This window comes from Podospora pseudopauciseta, chromosome 1, assembly GCF_035222475.1.
Source record: "Podospora pseudopauciseta strain CBS 411.78 chromosome 1, whole genome shotgun sequence".
NCBI lineage: Eukaryota > Fungi > Ascomycota > Sordariomycetes > Sordariales > Podosporaceae > Podospora > Podospora pseudopauciseta.
In genome coordinates this window covers 1,756,021-1,773,566 of record NC_085892.1, presented here as the reverse complement: position 1 = coordinate 1,773,566, position 17,546 = coordinate 1,756,021, and the positions used below count along the sequence as shown (strand labels likewise).

The 17,546-nt window shown below is 50.2% G+C and overlaps 5 protein-coding genes across 5 annotated transcripts; 3 read left to right on the top strand and 2 right to left on the bottom strand.

The window, feature by feature from the left end:
* Nucleotides 1-89: 89 nt before the first annotated feature.
* QC763_104730 (uncharacterized protein) lies at nucleotides 90-4,294 on the top strand. Its single transcript, XM_062907043.1, has 10 exons — nucleotides 90-134; nucleotides 157-1,487; nucleotides 1,539-2,503; nucleotides 2,563-2,631; nucleotides 2,691-2,793; nucleotides 2,843-2,988; nucleotides 3,050-3,193; nucleotides 3,248-3,509; nucleotides 3,565-3,904; nucleotides 3,960-4,294. The coding sequence occupies exons 3-10, from the start codon at nucleotides 2,268-2,270 to the stop codon at nucleotides 4,229-4,231; spliced, it is 1,572 nt and encodes a 523-aa protein (XP_062769950.1). The 5' UTR covers nucleotides 90-134; nucleotides 157-1,487; nucleotides 1,539-2,267; the 3' UTR covers nucleotides 4,232-4,294.
* Nucleotides 183-1,430, bottom strand: QC763_104740 (uncharacterized protein; the record flags this gene model as incomplete). Its single annotated transcript, XM_062907044.1, has 3 exons — nucleotides 183-304; nucleotides 371-625; nucleotides 806-1,430. The coding sequence occupies 3 exons, from the start codon at nucleotides 1,428-1,430 to the stop codon at nucleotides 183-185; spliced, it is 1,002 nt and encodes a 333-aa protein (XP_062769951.1).
* A 477-nt stretch (nucleotides 4,295-4,771) lies between the features above and the next one.
* Nucleotides 4,772-7,469, bottom strand: QC763_104720 (uncharacterized protein). The gene is made up of 4 exons (XM_062907042.1): nucleotides 6,106-7,469; nucleotides 5,980-6,047; nucleotides 5,541-5,915; nucleotides 4,772-5,482 (listed from the first exon to the last, which is right to left on the bottom strand). Exons 1-4 carry the CDS (start codon nucleotides 6,329-6,331, stop codon nucleotides 4,952-4,954), a joined length of 1,200 nt encoding a protein of 399 aa, XP_062769949.1. The 5' UTR covers nucleotides 6,332-7,469; the 3' UTR covers nucleotides 4,772-4,951.
* A 2,672-nt stretch (nucleotides 7,470-10,141) lies between these two features.
* Nucleotides 10,142-11,322, top strand: QC763_104710 (uncharacterized protein). Its single transcript, XM_062907041.1, has 2 exons — nucleotides 10,142-11,158; nucleotides 11,215-11,322. Exon 1 carries the CDS (start codon nucleotides 10,379-10,381, stop codon nucleotides 11,156-11,158), a length of 780 nt encoding a protein of 259 aa, XP_062769948.1. The 5' UTR covers nucleotides 10,142-10,378; the 3' UTR covers nucleotides 11,215-11,322.
* A 2,492-nt stretch (nucleotides 11,323-13,814) lies between these two features.
* QC763_104690 (uncharacterized protein) lies at nucleotides 13,815-17,253 on the top strand (the record flags this gene model as incomplete). Its single annotated transcript, XM_062907040.1, has 2 exons — nucleotides 13,815-15,695; nucleotides 15,750-17,253. Exons 1-2 carry the CDS (start codon nucleotides 13,951-13,953, stop codon nucleotides 17,251-17,253), a joined length of 3,249 nt encoding a protein of 1,082 aa, XP_062769947.1. The 5' UTR covers nucleotides 13,815-13,950.
* Nucleotides 17,254-17,546: the final 293 nt, after the last annotated feature.

Sequence of the window (17,546 nt, the reverse complement as noted above, 5' to 3'; positions counted from 1 at the left end):
TGATTTCGCATTCCTCTCCCACAACAAATGGATGTGGTCATCATCGAAAGCATGCTTGTGAAACCTGAGATATACCGTGTCTGGAACCAACATGATCCAACCCACATGCCTGGGATACTCCCCGTATTTTCCCCGTATTTTCCCCGTATTTTCCCCGTATCTTCCACATCGACAAATGCCACTCAGTGGCTGACCCCATTGCCGTTAGTTCCACTGACACCATTGGCTTTATCTTCGTTCTCTTTCTCAGCTTTTAGCCTCTTTTGTCTCTCCAACCTTCCCTCGCTCTTCGGATCGAAGTATGCTGTTCAAGTTCACGTCAGCTATCAGTTCGATCAACACCCCGACACAATGCACCAGTAGTACATACGCTTTTCTCCAAAAACAGTCGTTCTAATGCCTCTCCTAGGGGTCTCGTACGATCCGGGAATTACGCGATGAACCACGGCTCGGTTGTCCCACAACGCAACACTCCCCACCTCCCACTTGAATCGTACATAATGGTCATCCGCAGAATGGATGTGATAGTTCAAGAAGTCCAAAATCTTATCACCTTCATATTTCTTCAACTCGGCGAAGCCCGTGACAAAGCCAGGGTTGACGTTCAGTGCCCGGAGGCCAGTGACTGGATGAGTCCGAACAGCGGGGTGGTGGGTGTCGATTGGGGCACGGTTGGGAGGCACTTGCCAAAGGTCGAGGATGGTGTCGTACTGAAGACGAGAGGTGTGAACGGCGTGAAGACCGGACAAAAAGTTTCTGTTTACGCTTTGTCAGGACACAAAAGACATATCGGAGCAGTGACAACAATGAGCATACTTCATGGCATCCGACAGAGTATCGTACAGACCATAAGACGATACCCACGCCGTGTCACCACCAACAGGCGGGTGCTCTTCCATTCTGAGCATCGAGTAAGATGGCGGGTTGATCTCGAAAGAGGTGTCGGCATGGAAATCGCCGCTTGGCCAAGGGGTGTAGGCCAATATCTCCCTGTGATCTATGGTGCTGCCTCTGATGACATGATGGCGCGTGTCTTTCTGAGACGGGTGACGGTCGAGCTCTCCATAGTGTTCAAAGAGTTTAACCTGACCTTCAGTGGTCAGATCTTGAGAGCGGAAGAAGACCACACCGCGTTCGTTGACCAGCAGAGCAAGCTCATCGAGCTGTTGTGGTGTCAAGGCGGAGAGCTGAACATTCTCCAGGACGGTTCCAATCGATTCGGTCAAGGGAACCACTTTGATACCGGGGATCGAGAGCAACGATTTCTTGTCGGGGTTGGCAAAGAGACCTCTGTCGGGCGCTGGGGTTCGCTCTTTGTGTGGTGGCTCTGGAGGGACATGATCTTTGATCTTGGGGTTGAAGTGTGGGTGGAGGGTGACTGGAAATCCCGAGTCCGGGGAAACATTGGCGCGTGCAGCAAGGTGGGCCATGTTTGCGGCCGAAACTTCCCAGTTTGATGTGGACTGTGGATATCTTTGGTCAGGAAGGTGCGTTCTAGAGTCTTGGATCGGGGTCGTCTTCAGCTCAAGTCAGTTCAGCTCTCCAGTCTTCATTCAGTCCAACATGCCCAACGACGCATCACGCCCTTCAAATATCGTCTCAAACACCCAGCTTTCCGGCACTCTCCCATGATGCAACTTTTGGACATCCTTTGCTATCACGATATTATGCCCGCTTAAATCCGAGGTTTCCATGATGGCTTGGAGTGCCATTCAAATGCCGTCCCAATCTGCTAGTCCAGGCCTTCAGTCACCCAACGCCGACGACAGAGAGCCATGAGACGATGCAGGCATCAAATGGCATTATCAGACGCCGAACCAATCCCACACCGTTTGTATGCATGATGCAGCACTAGGCCGGTGCCGTTGCGGGAGTGTATACCGAGAGAGGGGGTTTTGGTGGTATTTCAAGAGACCGAAGGTGGAAACCCACGATGGTGACAGATGACGTGCCTCTCCATGTCGATGGCATCAAGCACGCCAAACTGGCGCAAACCCCTGCACATTTGCTGCACCACGCCTGCACCACCGCTTTCTTACCACAAGTGAATTCAATTACAGGGTCGATATTCGTTGCAATGGCTCGTTTTCGTGTTTCCAGCTCGCTGAAATTCAAGATGCTAACAAGTTAGGCGCATGAGGAAAGCCGAGGACGTTACCTAAGTTTTAGTGAAAAAGAATGCTCCATCGAACTTGAACCCCATGTCGAATCGGTTGGGCCATGGACTCACATTTGGAGTATAGATAGGTAGCAAGACGTTGCGTTGCATGCAAGAAGTCGATCATCACTTTCCTCGGCGCCTTTTCAAGTGCTCAGCGTTTTCCTTTGCGCTATCTGTTTCACTTTTTTGTTTGATTTTGTTTGTGATACCAGTCGACACCAAAATGGCCGACGAAAAACAACTTGAGAAGGTGACAGTGAGCAGTGCGAGCCAGAGCTTCACCGACGACGATGGACAAGAAATCACCTGGACAGAGGAAGAGGAGAAGGCACTGCTTCGAAGGTACGCTTTCCATGTCCTTGAACTGACATCATGAACCATTGTTGACTTGACTCTTTCAGGGTTGACTTTCTCATCATGCCTCTCTTGATCCTTGGTTTCTTTGCCCTCCAAATAGATCGCGGAAACATGTAAGTTGAGCCATCATGCCCTTATTTCTATCACGATGACTAACATACGTTTAATCAAGCGGCAATGCCATGACGGATTTTTTTATGCAGGAAGTGGGAATCACACAGTTTCAGTTCAACATCGGCCAGCAGCTGCTGTCTACAGGCATCGTGCTTCTCGAAGTAGGTCACCATCAACCATATGCCTGAGCTTCAGACTAACAAGTCATAGATTCCCAGCAACATCATCCTATATCGTGTTGGCCCAACCCTATGGATTGGCAGCCAGATTCTTGCCTGGGGTGCAGTCGCTACCTTTCAAGCCTTTATCAAGGGAAAGGGCTTGGGGCCATATCTGACGACCAGATTGCTTCTTGGGTATGTCCCTGCTACCTCGGGATATGCCACATTGAAAGAGAGACTAATCTTGATATTACAGTCTCTGTGAAGCTGGTTTTATTCCTGCCGGTCTTTACACCATGACCCGGTGGTACAAGCGCAGTGAGATTTCGAGGCGGTTCTCCTACTACTTCCTCGGTAACCTCTTTGCCGGCGCTTGCTCAGGTCTCATTGCTTATGGAATGTATGTTCTGCATGTTGACCGTCTTATTTGAAACTTTTCTGACCTTATCTACAGTTTGCACATGAGAGGTATTGCCGGTCTCTCTGGGTGGCAATGGCTGTTCCTTCTCGAAGGCCTCTTTACCATTGTCGTCGGCCTCATCTTCATCGCCTTTTTCCCCCAGTCCCCAGCCAACCCAAGATCCTTGATCGCAGGCAAGAGCTTCCGCTACTTCACCGAGAGAGAGTCTGCGATTCTGCAAGCACGCGTCTTCAAGGACGACCCGTCCAAGCTCCAGCCTAGACAAAATGTCAGCTGGGGTGAAGTGAAGGATACTGTAAGTCCGGCCAATCTCACCTGGGCCAGCAACCAAGACTAACCGAAAACAACAGTTCACCAACTGGCGCATCCTCCCTCACTTTCTCACCACCATCCTCGGAATGGCTTCCGCTCATGCCCTGGGTGCCTATGCCCCCACCCTCGTCATCGGCTTCGGCTACGGCAGACTGCAGTCCAACGCCATGATGACAATCGGCGCATGGATTCTCTTGGTCCTCAACCTCCTCTGGGGCTGGCTCGCGGATAAGTACAGCAAGAGAGGGCTGATGGTGTTCCTTGGTGTCTTGGGTCTCTGGGTCTTCCAGCTTGGAAACCGCCTCCTGATCACCTCCCCTAATAGAGACCTCCGGTTCGGTTTCTTGACTATGGCTACTGCTTTTATGGCCAATTGGCGTATGTTACCCCCCCATCTCATTTCCAGTCGACATCACTGACAGATATGATTCAGACGCCGTCAACGGAGCCTGGCTCTCCCTCAACGCCAGATCTGCCGGCGAGCGCTCCATCACTATGGCTATCTTTGTCATGGGTGCGAACATTGCTGGTATTGCTGGCTCGCAAATCTTCCAGGCGCATGATGCGCCTGTTTATAGGACTGGGTGGACGATTATTGTTGCGCTTTGCTCAGCTTCGCTTTTCATGTCGATCGTGGCGAATGCGCAATATTGGTTGTTGAATAAGTTTCAGAAGAGGGAGGGAGAGGATAGGTACAAGTACTAGATCGGGGGAGAGCAATGGTTTTGAATGAGCGATACCCTGGTTTGGATTTTGGGAAATGCCCGATGATAGATGAATGGAAAATGATGATATGACTAGAAAAAAAAGGCTGTGCAGTGTGTGGCTCTAGTGGATGTTGTAGAGGATCGGTGGCGTAGATTTTGACTCTGTTGTGGACGACTACAGGGGCAGTGACTTCATAGCTTGAGTCGGTCCTTTCCCGATGGTCTAGGTGCTTTGGCTTTGAAGGAACCTTTGGAGAGTTAGATGACGTGTGAAATAAATGAGGGTGCCGCTTTGACCTTTTCGTGTTTCTATACACCATCCTGAATACCTACCTAAGCGACCTACCACACAGTACGACACCAAGACCGTGTACCGGGTCACAATATACTGCGGCACAGGCCCACGGGAAGGATGCCACTCTATCTATACTCGCCCCAATAGCGTCACTCCACGCCGATGTGGCTGATGTTGTTGGGAACGGGAGCGGCACGGTTCGCTTACAACACCAACTACACCGATTAACTACTACTATCAGTGTGAGGGTATTCTGAACTGTTTTTTTTTTTTTTTCATTTTACTGTTTTACATTTCGTAACTGGTCCATCGTGTACTTTGACACAGCCCACCGGGTATAATCCTCGTTCCTAACATATCCCATCCATCTATTACCAGAGCAAAACCTTTTTTGTACAGGAACAACAACAAAACAAAAGAAACTTAGAACCCCTCCTTGGTAACAACCAAATCATGCTTCACCTCGATCCCCCTACCCCACTGCGAACTCGGTACCGGTCTCGAAGAAGTCGGCCCAGGTGTCCCAACCTTGATCTCCGTAGTGACCGAAGGCTTGAGACCCAGCTTGAGCTTGCTCACCGCATTCCCATACTGCGCGTGGTCCTCCACCCTGTCCACCCTGACCTCCTTGTCTGACCTGTCATCGCTCTGGAGCTCCACATCCTCGGGGTAGATGATGCTCCTCGTGCTCCCTGTCTCGTTGCGGGATCTCTTGCTCTTGCTTGGGGCCGTCCCATCACGGCCGGAGGACTTTTGATAGCTGCCGTAGCTGTCGTTGCTCGAGTTCATAGAGGGAAAGACCTTGGCGACGAGAGGGCGGAGAGTAGGGAGGCAGGCACAGGTGATGCCGGAGCAGAGCTCACCGACGGACCAGCATGAGGAGGCGACGTTGTCCCATGTGACATCCTCGCTGAGGCGGAGGTACTGGATGCGGATAACGGAGATGGCGCAGGTCTGTAGCCAAAAGGTCAGCAAAATGTGAGAAGAGCGGTGAGACGCGAGAGGGACTCACAAAGAAACCCAAGCAAAAGATACCGATCAATGCGACCTTTTGGTTCTTCTTCAGGTTCAGCTTACTAAGAGCTGGCAAAGGAACGACAAAAACGATAACATCGGTAACAATGTTGCCGGCCGCATTGATATACCAGAAAGGCAGGTTGGGAATGCAAGTTCCCGGCGTTTCTGGCAGCCAAAACCTCTCGATGGGCGTGCAGGTGAAGATAACGACGAGTAGTTGGGAGATGGACCACAAGGCAACAATGATTCCAGCAAACATCACCACCTTTCTCATCTGTGGTGTCCCGAGAATGCGCCAGTATTGGAGGAGGAAGGTGATTTTGATAGCTGTCAATGACCCGTTATAGAGGACGATGGAGGTGTAGAATGTCTATCAAGGTTGGTTAGAACATGTTGCTACCCAAAGTAGGTAATATGGCTTGGAGCAGACGTACCCTGAAATATTTCCACAGCTGAGACCCGTCCACGACCGCGATGTGTTTGCCATGTCCATAAATTGTATCTAAGAAGATGATGGTCAGTCAGGTATGTTGGCTTGAACCGGACATCTGTCCACGTACTTGAAGCGACCATGATCCCACTGCCCATCGCCAAAAGAAGGGCTACAATAGCAGCCCAATCGTCCATCCCGAATTGACGAATCAGTGTCGCACGGGAATAGGACCGCAACCCTACGGCAGTTGTGGCCGTCGTCAAGCAAACTGCCACGACGGCGATGACAACGCCGGCCCGCGATTCATACATCTCGGGTGCTAGACCCTGTGGTGGTGTAAAGGTATCCGACATCTTGTATGTGTGTGGTGATGTAGTCTGGTGAAAGAACGAAATGCCGAGTCGAGGGTGATCGCTGATACGATCAAGACGACCTGACAGGAAGGTCCACAGCGGAAGCTATCGGCGGGAGCAGACTACCATGATATACCGTGACGGACCGGCGTCGCTTACGGGGAAAACCACGGACCTCTAGAGTTGGTCAGGGTCAGTGAGTGTGGTGTGTGCCGTTGGTACACGGCCTGATGCAAGACAAACGGAGAAGGAAGGGAAGGGGTTGTGTTCTCTGCAAGTATTGCGTCCTGAGCGATATAAGTCACAGCCGTTTGGGTTCTCGACTTGTTGGAGTGATCCCCAGATTCTTACATTGGCCCGAACGTTCTGCACGCTCAGATCTCCTGGGATTCACCCTCGTCGATAACCCCATGTCTAGGTTGTCCCCCTAGGAGCTCTGCTTTCATGGCAACTGGTATTCTGCTACGCTAGAAGTAGCATCGCCTAGGCCTTCGATTCCGCTCTAGTGCCGCAGTTCTCGGCGGGCGAGCTCCGTCACTGGTGGCTGCATCAGTAGCTCGATTTCCGGGGACCTCGAGTTTATCCGGAGGGGGCTTCCCAGGTTTTCTTTGCAGAGTCCCTCTCGCTCCAATGCAAGTCAAGCCGGGGCGGCGGGACTGAGCATCCAGCAGGTATCAGATCTGGAAAGAGGTCCGGCTGTGTTTCCACTTTTGGCACCTGACAATCTCTTTGAGAGGTCGAGGTAGTGATCTGCTAGCGTACAGTCTTAGTTGGTGTATCTATCAGTGTCATAAAAACACTCCGTCCTCCCAAAGGTATCCGACTAACATCATTCCCAGTCATGCGCTGTTCCTGGATTTGGGACACGGCTCGGTAGTGCGTAAAAGGTCTTCCCTCTTGCAGTGCTACCAGCTGCGTTCTCCAGTCATGAGTTTGGATCCGAGATGGCGGCCATCGTGTGATTGGTGGTGAGCAGAGCCAAAAGCAGAAGCTCAGAAGAGCAGGGATGGTGTTCCATGGTTCATGGCCCCTGTCTCCCTAATGCGTGCCACGAACACCGCACAGATCTCCTGTTGAGCAGTGTGATATTTGGCCGTTGAAGGAAAATGGAAATGATGTGCAACCCCCGCAGGCCCAGCCAGTCAGAAAAAGGAAAACAAGTGGAAAGCCACACGCTAAGCCAAACCGGGCCCTGCGACGTTTCTCTTACTCTTCTCCGCTATTGTCTGTGCACACGGGACGGGACCCACCGACCATCTCGGCCCTCGACTCCATAGAAGCTGAAGAAACGCGTTCTTCTCAACCCTCAACCTCGAAATCTTGTTGGTCTTCACAATGCTCATCACAGTACATACATACATACAGAGTCAATGCCAGTCTGTGCGTCCGCAGCAAAAGCTTGATCGTTTTTAGAAGGTCGCCGTTTTACAAGTTTCTAACAATCCTTCCAGCTTTCATCGTGTTCGAGAAATGCAGTGATGAGAGCCAAGGGGGGGTTGATCACCAAACCAGATGTGTGGCAACTCTGGCACATGGAAATCATTGTTTGCGTTCCCCCCTGAGCTTTAATCAGCTAGAGATTGGCATCTTACAGCCCTCATTCAGCATGAAGATCGATCTCGTCTGCCGGACACACCGTGAGTGGGTGGCACAGGGGTTGCTGTCGATTTTCAGGGACACAGCAGTGCCGTGCAGCTCTTGGGAGAAGAAAATCCTTCCCAACAGCGTGGTTCAACGATAGTGAAGAAAGAAGCAACCACCAGACAACATCCATCTCTCGACAGCAGAAATGATGAGGAGGTTCTCGCCAAAACTTGGTCTTACATAAAGCCTGAAAGGGCCGAAACATCTGGCTGCAGGTACGGATACGACTTTGCTGACAGCCACACACCTCCTCACCTCGCAAGCCAAACGAAGGCAACAACGGATGCTGCTGCCGACAAAGCTGAGAGGTTCGTGGGAGGGTAGGGCGTGCAGGCATCGCAATCGCTTCGACTTGAGTTTCGTTCACAAAACCTCGGTCTAACCCAAGATGTGATAGCTCGGTTGGGATAAGCCCTAAATCTCTTCGACTGTCTTACCCCCTTGGCCAAGGTGCCATTGATCGTGTCAGCGAATCTCGGGGGAGATCTCAGGATGGAATCCTTCTTCTGACCAGGAACCCCCGATTTCTCTATCGAGGATCTCATTCTAGCAGACCACTCGATACTACATCATATATTTTTTCGTGGATGTGGTGAGAAGAGTTCGGCGGTCGCTTAAACCAAAACCCGGTGTGACTTGCGAGGAGGTTGAAAGAAATGCAACCGTTGGCACCCACCGGCTCGCTGGACAATTTATTCCGCCCGCCTCGCGGAGCATTTCCTTGACATGAAGGTTGCATCGCTTGGCCCCAAGAACACCACCAACACAATATTTCTGGTTCGCACCCGAAATTGTGTTCAGGATGCCGCTTTTAAATACGGATATCATATCTTTGATGAAATAGAGCTATATGCTGGACGATAAAACAAGTGAGATAAAGGGACTTGCTTAGAATGACTTGCAACTCGGACCACCTCACCACCGGCCGCACAGACTACCCTACCCGCACCTAGCAATCAATTTAATTCATTAAATAACTAACTGAATTGCACAAAGTACTCGAGCGCATATACATTAATGATTAATCAATTGGGACTTACCTATCTCCTAAACTATTAAAATATACATAAGCGTAATAGGCTTTTTTAAAAGTAAAAAAAGCTTCGACATATATTACTGTTTAAATAATTATATAGGAATATTGGGCTCTAGATTTAAAAGTATGGCTTACGTAGTAAATTTCATGCTTAAAGTCCAAAATCGAGATCTAGTACCCGATTGAGCTTAGTAGATAGGATTAGCTTTAGCTAAATTAAGTGGGTACTTAGGTGACTTATCTTATATAATATATGGGAAGGTAGTCATAGTTGCAAGTCATTTAAGAAAGTCCAGATAAAGGTCGTTTGCGTTGAGCGGACAGCTAGCTTCGTGTTCGGGATAACGAGAGCCAAAAGAAAAAAAAAAAGGGGGGGGGGAGGGCAGCTCAGGATGTGAAAAAGTTTCAGGAGTAAGGGTCGCGAGAGGCGAGAGCGAAGGGAGATGACCGGGTTCTATTTTCAGGCCCAGTTGCTACTTGCATTGATCTTAGGTGATGCACGATCCGGATCAGTGGTGCCGTTCTGTCGGGCTTGCTGTTCGCTACCTGTTTTCCAGGCGATGCTATGAAATGAAACTTGTTGAGCTGGCTTGAATGAAACAAACTCATATGCGAGTGTGTGCAGAGGAATTAGAAGCATAATGCCAAGCTGCCAGTTCATGTGTTGTGTGGATCAGTATTCTATTCTGCGGCAATTCGGAGGACTAGATGCAGATGGTATTTGTATGGCTCTTGGAGTTATGTGGCAACCACATAATAGACAAATAGCTGGCACTTCCAGGGCATGGTTGCTTGCTCATCATGTTGCCAACAGCACATACTTAGCCGGCGGGCCACATGCCTTACCTCGTCAAAAGCTCTTTCATAGTTCGTGATTTTAGTACTGGTAGCTTAATATCAAATCGAATGCATCTTAACTTCCTGATAAATTGGGCAAAGATCTACATGGCTGTCTAGTCAGCCATCACAACATAGCTGTCGTGTAACCCGATAGTAGTACAAGCTCAATATTAATCCGAGCATGCGGAAGCCGCAACACTTGGTAGGTGTAATGGAACAATAGTCCGAAATCTTGCATTTAGAGGAGGGTAGGAGTGTGGAGGTGACGCAGCCTCTCTCCAAAATTGACAGCTCTATCACCCAATCACAAGTGCATAGGTGATGTGTGTCTCTGTTCGGGTAAAGTAAGGTATTAGGGGATCTTAGAGAGGGTTCAACGCTCCCCAAGATAAGTCCTTGGGATTCTGTTGCTGAATGTGCCGGGCTTTTGTTCTTAAAATCCCAAGTTCTTGCATAGAGACTCAATCATCTTCATCATCAAACTTGCTCTGACAGCGGCTTCCCACAAGCTTCCCCATCACTCCACAATGTCCTCGCAAGACATAGTCAAAACCTCTTACGCGCAAGTCGCAACAGCCTACGACGGCTACGCTCAAACCCCAGCCGGCATCATCGAAGCCCAACTCATCGCCCGTGCCCTCGGCCCCGGCGATCTCACCGGCCTTCATGTCCTAGACCTCGGTGGAGGCAGTGGTATCCACGCCAGAGAATGCATCGACTACGGCGCGGAATCAGTCGACATTGTCGACATCTCCCCCGAGATGCTCCAAATCGCTTCCAACATTGAAGAGTCCCTCGGCCGCGAGGGCAAGATCCGGTTCTTTGAAGCTGATGTCTCGAAGCCTTTGTCTGAGTACAACCACCCACTGCGAGAAAAGTACGATGTCGTCATGGCGAACTGGATCTTCAGCCATGCCGACAAGAGGTCAACTCTGGAGGGCATGTTTGCCAATATTGGCGCCTATTTGAAGCCAGGGGGAATCTTTGTCGGGATTAGAGATGCGAATCCCTTCAGTCATGAGTTCAAGACGGGGAAGTATGGGGCTCATACGGGCTGGGTCAAGGAGATTGAAGGAGGGGTGAAGTATTGGGCTGTTTTGCACTGCAAGCCTGAGCCGGTCGAATTTGAGGTTGCTTCGCTTGAGATTATCTATGGGGGGTCGAAGGAGCTGTATGAGAATGCTGGGTTGACCAAGATTGTGGAGATGTCACTGGAGAGTGCGCAGTGTGTGAAAGATGATCCGGAGTTTTGGGCTGATTTCTTGAAGGATCCTTTTTTGGCTGTTGTGCGTGCTGTGAAGACCTAGGTAGGTATGTTCCAGTCCGCTACTTGGGCTAGGAGCTGAACTACTCTTCCTTGCAGACCCTGGTTCATATTGGAAAGCCCTCTGACAACCCTCTCTACCTCCCCTTGGCGTGCACGCTGAATGACGTTCAGAATATGCCGTGCTCTCCCTACTTTGTCCATCCCATATGCATCTGCCTTGTACCCTTGGTTGGAGTCCTTAACAAGTCAATATTCATGAGTCGAATCATAGATTGTCAGCAGCTGCTCTCTCTAAGAATTCTTCTGTGATGGAAATTTGCAACGGTGGTCGACGGCTCAAGAATATTCCCAACAGGCCGTCATCATGCTTCGCAGCTGCCTACAATGCACGATTTGACACATGATTGACCTCCCTAGCTTCATGGTTGAGCACAAGTTTCAGCAAATCTGGGCTCCTACAACGAGTTGCCCGTATGATGATTTCCTCTGTGATGAAGCATTCATCTCCTCTTTGCTCAAGCAGAAATTGTAGAACTTGCAAACCAAATTGAGACGGTAGCGTCTTTCCCGTGTCGTGAGTTGGAGGTCGAAAGTCATATGCCTTTTTACCCATGCTTTCAACGAGTGTTTCCTCACTTATCGTGATGTATTCGGCCGTTGGCTCGAAGATAGAAATAGATTCGACCAAAACAGCTGTTCTCAAGTCGATCTTATATCTTTTCCTTGCTCCATGTTTTCTGAATAGAGGCTTGTATCCTTGTTGGTCAAGTCCAACTCATTCTTATAGCAGGCCATTAAATCTCCCCTGCTTTTCAACGCGTCTGGATGCCGTGAACCATGTATTAGTGCCCTTGTCTGTGCCACATCTCGAAACACAGCTTCCGCAACATCAAATATCTTCTTTGCTTGCCACCTTTTTCCAAGAAATGTACTCGTTGATAACGTTTCGGGGTCTTCTTTGCCATATTTACTGGCACAGAAACCCAATAATCCTTGAAGTTTCACCGTGGCGTCTGACTCGACCGCTGTCAAGATCTGAACCGCATCTTAGAATTTAGCACGGCGGCGATTGCGTGCCTCTGTATTTGCCGTAATTGGAAATTTCTTTTTGAGTGTCTGTTGAGTTTTCTCAGGTGTATAACCCCAGTTCCAGACGATCAGAAAATCGTGTTGCAAATTCAAGTTTTGCAAGCTAAGATCTCTGGGCGCGTCAAAGTTGTCGGGAGTGGTACTAATAATGACAAGGAAATAATATCCCTGAAGCCTTAGTATGACAGGTTTTTAGACCCCTTCGATTGAGCAGAGCCAGTCCCCCGGCTCAACAACAGTGGTAGCCGTGTGGTACCACCCATCTTGACGTTGTCTGTTTACTGCTGTTCATCGACCAAGCAATCAACACCAATTTCCTGTTGTCGGCACCAACCATATCTTTCACAGATGTTAGCTGGCCGATTATTGTACCCTTGTCTCTGATGATCACCATGTCTTTTGTTGTAACAATGGTCACCGTCGCCTGAGTTCCAAATAGATATCTCACCACACTTCCCGGCAAAGTTTCCCATGGGACTTGGTGATTTGGCATTCGTCTTCTCCCAGAAACTCATCAGCGCACATGCCAAGCAATGCAAAGAGCTTGTCGCGGCGATCCGTTGCGTTATGGAGGCGGTACATAACGATCAAGTTGCCGAGTGAATACAAGTAAAGAGAAAAACGACTGTGGGAAGGTGGAATGGGCCCACTTTGGGTTGATTAAATTGGGGACTTTCGGAGCAAGACATAGCAGAGAAGATAGAACCAACTTCACCCCTGAGCAGCGGCCCGACGGATTTCTTCCAATGCCTCATCACTGTTATGGTCCGGCTCTCCAAGCTATACCAACCACCACACGATCGACCATACTATAGATCTCGGCCATTCATTGGACTTATTTTCCCTTTTTCTTGTCGTCTTCTTGATTGATGCAGATTGCATCTATCCAGAGAATTCGCTCAAAGAAGGCATCTCGGAGATGTGTAAGGGCGGCATGCAAGTTCGCTCCGATATTGGCGGGGATTTCGTCGATTAAGATGGAGTGAGCTTGTGTCGGATTGGTCGAAACTGCACGACTTCAGAGGGCTAACGTTACCTGTTTATTGGCTTTTGAAACAGAAGCAGTGTCCAACCGCTGGAATGATCATGGGAATTCACATATGCAGACACAAATTAGGTAAGAGGATTGGTCGTGGCGATTCCGTGGGGACTACCCAGCAGCAACCACTTACCCGGCTCTTGCCTACCTACCTACCTACCTACCAGACGTGTCATCCAGCACCGCAGCCAATACACCTTGACTGTTCTCTGAAAATTACATTGCCAAATCACCCTGGTCAGCTGCCCCTGTACTCGTGCATTAGCATAATCAACTTGCAGCGAGCTAAATGCGGCAACATGACTTTATTATGTTTCTTACACCACTCCACATGCATCACAACTCCTAAGCAGCCGCCAAAGCTGACCAAGCATGAAAATATCAGGCAAGTGCTGACTTCAACCCGAAAGCACCAATCACAGACCCTGTTCGCATTTATATCAAACACACCCTCACAGCTGAATCTTACAGCTGAACCTTTCAGCCAAGGACATGATCGGTCTAGATCTGGCCAGCATCTTACGTTTGATGCATGGATAGCATGGTGATACAGCAGCCTGATTTGTGATCATGGTGGTTGTCCCGGATCCCTTTCTTATATAAAGCCGGGATTTGATGTCGTACTTGATCAGTCATTTCAGCAATGATTTACACATTTCTCCTATCTCGTGTTCTAGGAACTGCCCGCAAGCTCATCGATCAATATGAGTGCGAATCAGCACACACAACTCGGAGATAGGCTCTCAGGCCTTCAGCGGGCTGTCAAGAAAGCCCTCAATCCAGTGGCAGAATATCCTCATGCCCCTGGAAATCTTGAACCTGAAGCTACACCCGATATCATAGGTGCCATCAAGTCGCTGGGATTCAAGGATTATGAAACCTTGCTCGCCTTTCTGAACGCCGCTGTCCAAGGAGCTGTCGACGACAATGAACTTTTGCTGGAACGGCTGATCCAGCTTCTGTCAAAGCTGCCAACTATCTCCAAGGAGCGCAAGCAAATCACGGATGGCCTCCTCACCCAGCTGTGGAATAGCCTCGACCATCCACCCGCCACATCACTAGGCCAAGAATTCCGCTATCGGTCTGCCGATGGCTCCGGGAACAATATCAATCACCCCGAACTTGGGGCTGCCAACAGACCTTATGCCAGAACTGTACCTCCCTTGACATTTCAAAATCCCAGCCAGCCCGACCCGTCGACAATCTTCGATATGCTGATGGCACGTGGTGACACTTTCCAACCACATCCCCAAGGTATCTCTAGCGTAATGTTTTACCTCGCAACTCTCATCATCCATGACTGTTTTCAGACGTCCTTCTCAGACTACAACATCAACCAGACTTCTTCTTATCTCGACTTGTCACCCTTATACGGTCGAAATGAAGTGGAGCAAAAGGCCATGAGGACCTTCCGAAACGGTCTTCTCAAGCCGGATTGCTTCAGTTCCAAGAGAATTCTTGGGTTTCCTCCTGGATGTGGCGTCTTCCTGGTCATGTTCAACAGGTACCACAACTATGTGGTGACACAGCTTGCCAAGATCAACGAGAATGGCCGTTTCAACAAGCCAGGCACGGAAGCAGGAAGTGCCGCCTGGGAGAAGTACGACAATGACCTGTTTCAGACAGGCCGTCTCATCACTTGCGGTCTTTATGCCAACATCATTCTTCACGACTATACGAGGTCGATTCTTGCTCTCAATCATGTCGACACGACGTGGAGTCTCGACCCTCGCACCAAGTCTGGCAAAAACATGTTCAGTCAGCCATCCCCTCGTGGTGTCGGAAACCAGGTTTCGGTTGAGTTTAATCTTCTTTATCGCTGGCACAGCACTGTTTCTCAACGGGATGAGAAGTGGACCATTGATGAGTTCACTCGACTTCTGGACGGCAAGGACCCTAATGAGGCGGCGTTGCCAGAGGTACTGAGGGCTCTGGCAAAGTTTGATCGCGATATTCCTAGTGAACCTGAGAACCGGAATACACTCGGCGGGCTTGTTCGCCAGGCCGACGGCACATTCGAGGATGATGGCTTAGTGAAGATACTCACCGAGTCCATTGAGGACATTGCCGGCTCTTTCGGTGCCAACCGGGTACCTAACGTGTTCAAGACGGTAGAGATCTTGGGCATCAAGCAAGCGCGTTACTGGAATGTGGCTACCCTCAATGAGTTCCGGGCTTTCATGGGTCTCACCAAGCACACCACTTTTGAGGATATCAACCCCGACCCTGTGGTGGCCAAGAAACTGCGGGACTTGTACGACTCGCCTGACTCTGTCGAGATGTATCCCGGGCTGGTCATCGAGAAAGCCAAGCCTCCTATCTCCCCTGGAAGTGGGCTTTGCACAAACTATACCACGAGTAAAGCAATTTTGTCTGATGCTGTCAGTCTCATTCGTGGAGACAGGTTCTACACTCTGGACTACACGCCCAAGAATCTTACAAACTGGGGGTAAGCACCACCACAATCTCAAAGCCATGTTCATGAAAACTAACACCGATCTAGCTACAACGAACCCAACTCCGACAACAAAATCAGCCAAGGCCACGTCATGCACAAGCTCATCTTCCGCGCCTTCCCCAACCACTTCCAGCACAACTCCATCTACGCCCACTACCCCTTTGTCATCCCGGCCAAGAACAAGCAGATCCACGACAACCTCGGGACCTCCCCCAACTACACCTGGGATAAACCCCAACGCCACGCCTCCCCGGTCGTGATCAGATTTTACCAAGTAGCCAAGACGATCCTTGCCAACAGCATTCCCGTCTCCTTCAACCCCCCCTGGAACAGCCCCCAAACAACACCATCCGCACCTCCCACTACTACCCCTATAACCCTCACAAAATCCCAATCTGCTTCTCTGAATCGGTTCTGCCAAGAAAAAATAACCCATCACCTCCAAAAGAGCAGCATCCCTATCGTCTCTTCTTCCCTTGCTGACACCCGCAGCGAAGTCGACATAATCCGCGATGTCCTCTCCCCCGTCGCGACGCAGCTCTACGCGACAATCTTCAACCTCCCGCTTAAGACTTTGCAAAACCCTCATGGCATCTACAGTGAGTACGAGCTCTTCACTGTACTTGCCGCCATCGCGGGTAGTGTGTCCCCTGATGTGGATGGTCGTGCCAGTGAGTTTAGAGTCAGGCAGACGGCGAAAGGGATGGCGGGTAAGCTTGGGGGGTTGGTAGTCAAGGAGTTGAAGGATGAAAAGGGGGTGGTGGGGGGATTGTTGGGGAGGGTGGAGGGGTTGGTTCACCGGCATGTTGGGGCTACTGAGGATGAGGTGGAGATTGGGAAACTTGGGAAGGGGGTTTTGGAGGGGGTTTTGAGACGGGAGGGAGGGGATTTGGAAAAGGTTGTTTATGGGGGGGAGGGGGTGTTGGTTGGGGTTGCGCTTGGGGTGGTGGAGCTGGTGAGGGTTTTGGGGGAGATTTTGGACTTCTATCTGGGGGAGGGGAGGGGGTATTTGGGAGATGTGGGGAGGGCTGTGAAGGCTGGGGATGAGGAGGGGGTGGTGATGTATTTGCTTGAGGGTTGGAGGTTGGGGGGTTCGGGGGCTGTGTTGAGGAGGTTGAAGGGTGATGTTGTTGTCGCAACCGGCGGGGCAACTGCGAACTTGAAGGCTGGGGAGAGGGTGGTTGTGGATTTGACGGCTGTGGGAAGAGATGGCAGTGTGTTTCCAGAGCCGGAAAAAGTGAGGCTTGATAGAGATTTGGAGTCGTACTTGCTGCATAATATCGGGGGTGGGTTGCTAGGATCTGGCGTCAGTCGTGTGATTTTGGCGGCTATGTTCAAGGCGGTGGTTGGACTGGAGGGTCTACAGAGGGCGGATGGGACAAGAGGGCAGCTGAAAGGTTCCCAAGCTGGTCCGTCTTGGGATGGGCAGATTCGAGGCGAGATTGGTGAGAGTCAGAATGGAGGGAATGGACTGAGGACCTACATGACGGCGGATCAGAGGGCATTCTCACCTATTCCGAGCACCATGAGGGTGAGATATGAGGAATGATGTAGGGAACAGATAGGAGGCATGGAGTGTTTCTATGTTTTTAACTCAGGCTGATATTGCTACGAGAATAGCTATCTGATAGCCGGACCAGCTTCAAAACCCTCTCATCCTTCTTCCTGCGTGGCTAACATGAAGGAGAATTAAACTAGAACCTGGATTACGGAAAGGTATCCTCATCTGCATCATTTACATCGCCATAGCCAGGTTTGAAGATTGGTATTCCCTCCATGACGCTCAGCCTGTGGCATATTTATTGGAATTCATTGCTCTTGGGATCAACGCCTGCGAGTTCT

Coding starts and splice junctions, on each gene's coding strand:
- QC763_104720 (XM_062907042.1), bottom strand. CDS start 6,331: ATGTCGGATACCTTTACACCACCACAGGGTCTAGCACCCGAGATGTAT. Junction 6,048..6,105: donor TGGGATCATGGTCGCTTCAA/GTACGTGGACAG, acceptor TCATCTTCTTAG/ATACAATTTATGGACATGGC. Junction 5,916..5,979: donor AGCTGTGGAAATATTTCAGG/GTACGTCTGCTC, acceptor CAACCTTGATAG/ACATTCTACACCTCCATCGT.
- QC763_104730 (XM_062907043.1), top strand. CDS start 2,268: ATGCAAGAAGTCGATCATCACTTTCCTCGGCGCCTTTTCAAGTGCTCA. Junction 2,504..2,562: donor GAGAAGGCACTGCTTCGAAG/GTACGCTTTCCA, acceptor TGACTCTTTCAG/GGTTGACTTTCTCATCATGC. Junction 2,794..2,842: donor CAGGCATCGTGCTTCTCGAA/GTAGGTCACCAT, acceptor AACAAGTCATAG/ATTCCCAGCAACATCATCCT.
- QC763_104710 (XM_062907041.1), top strand. CDS start 10,379: ATGTCCTCGCAAGACATAGTCAAAACCTCTTACGCGCAAGTCGCAACA.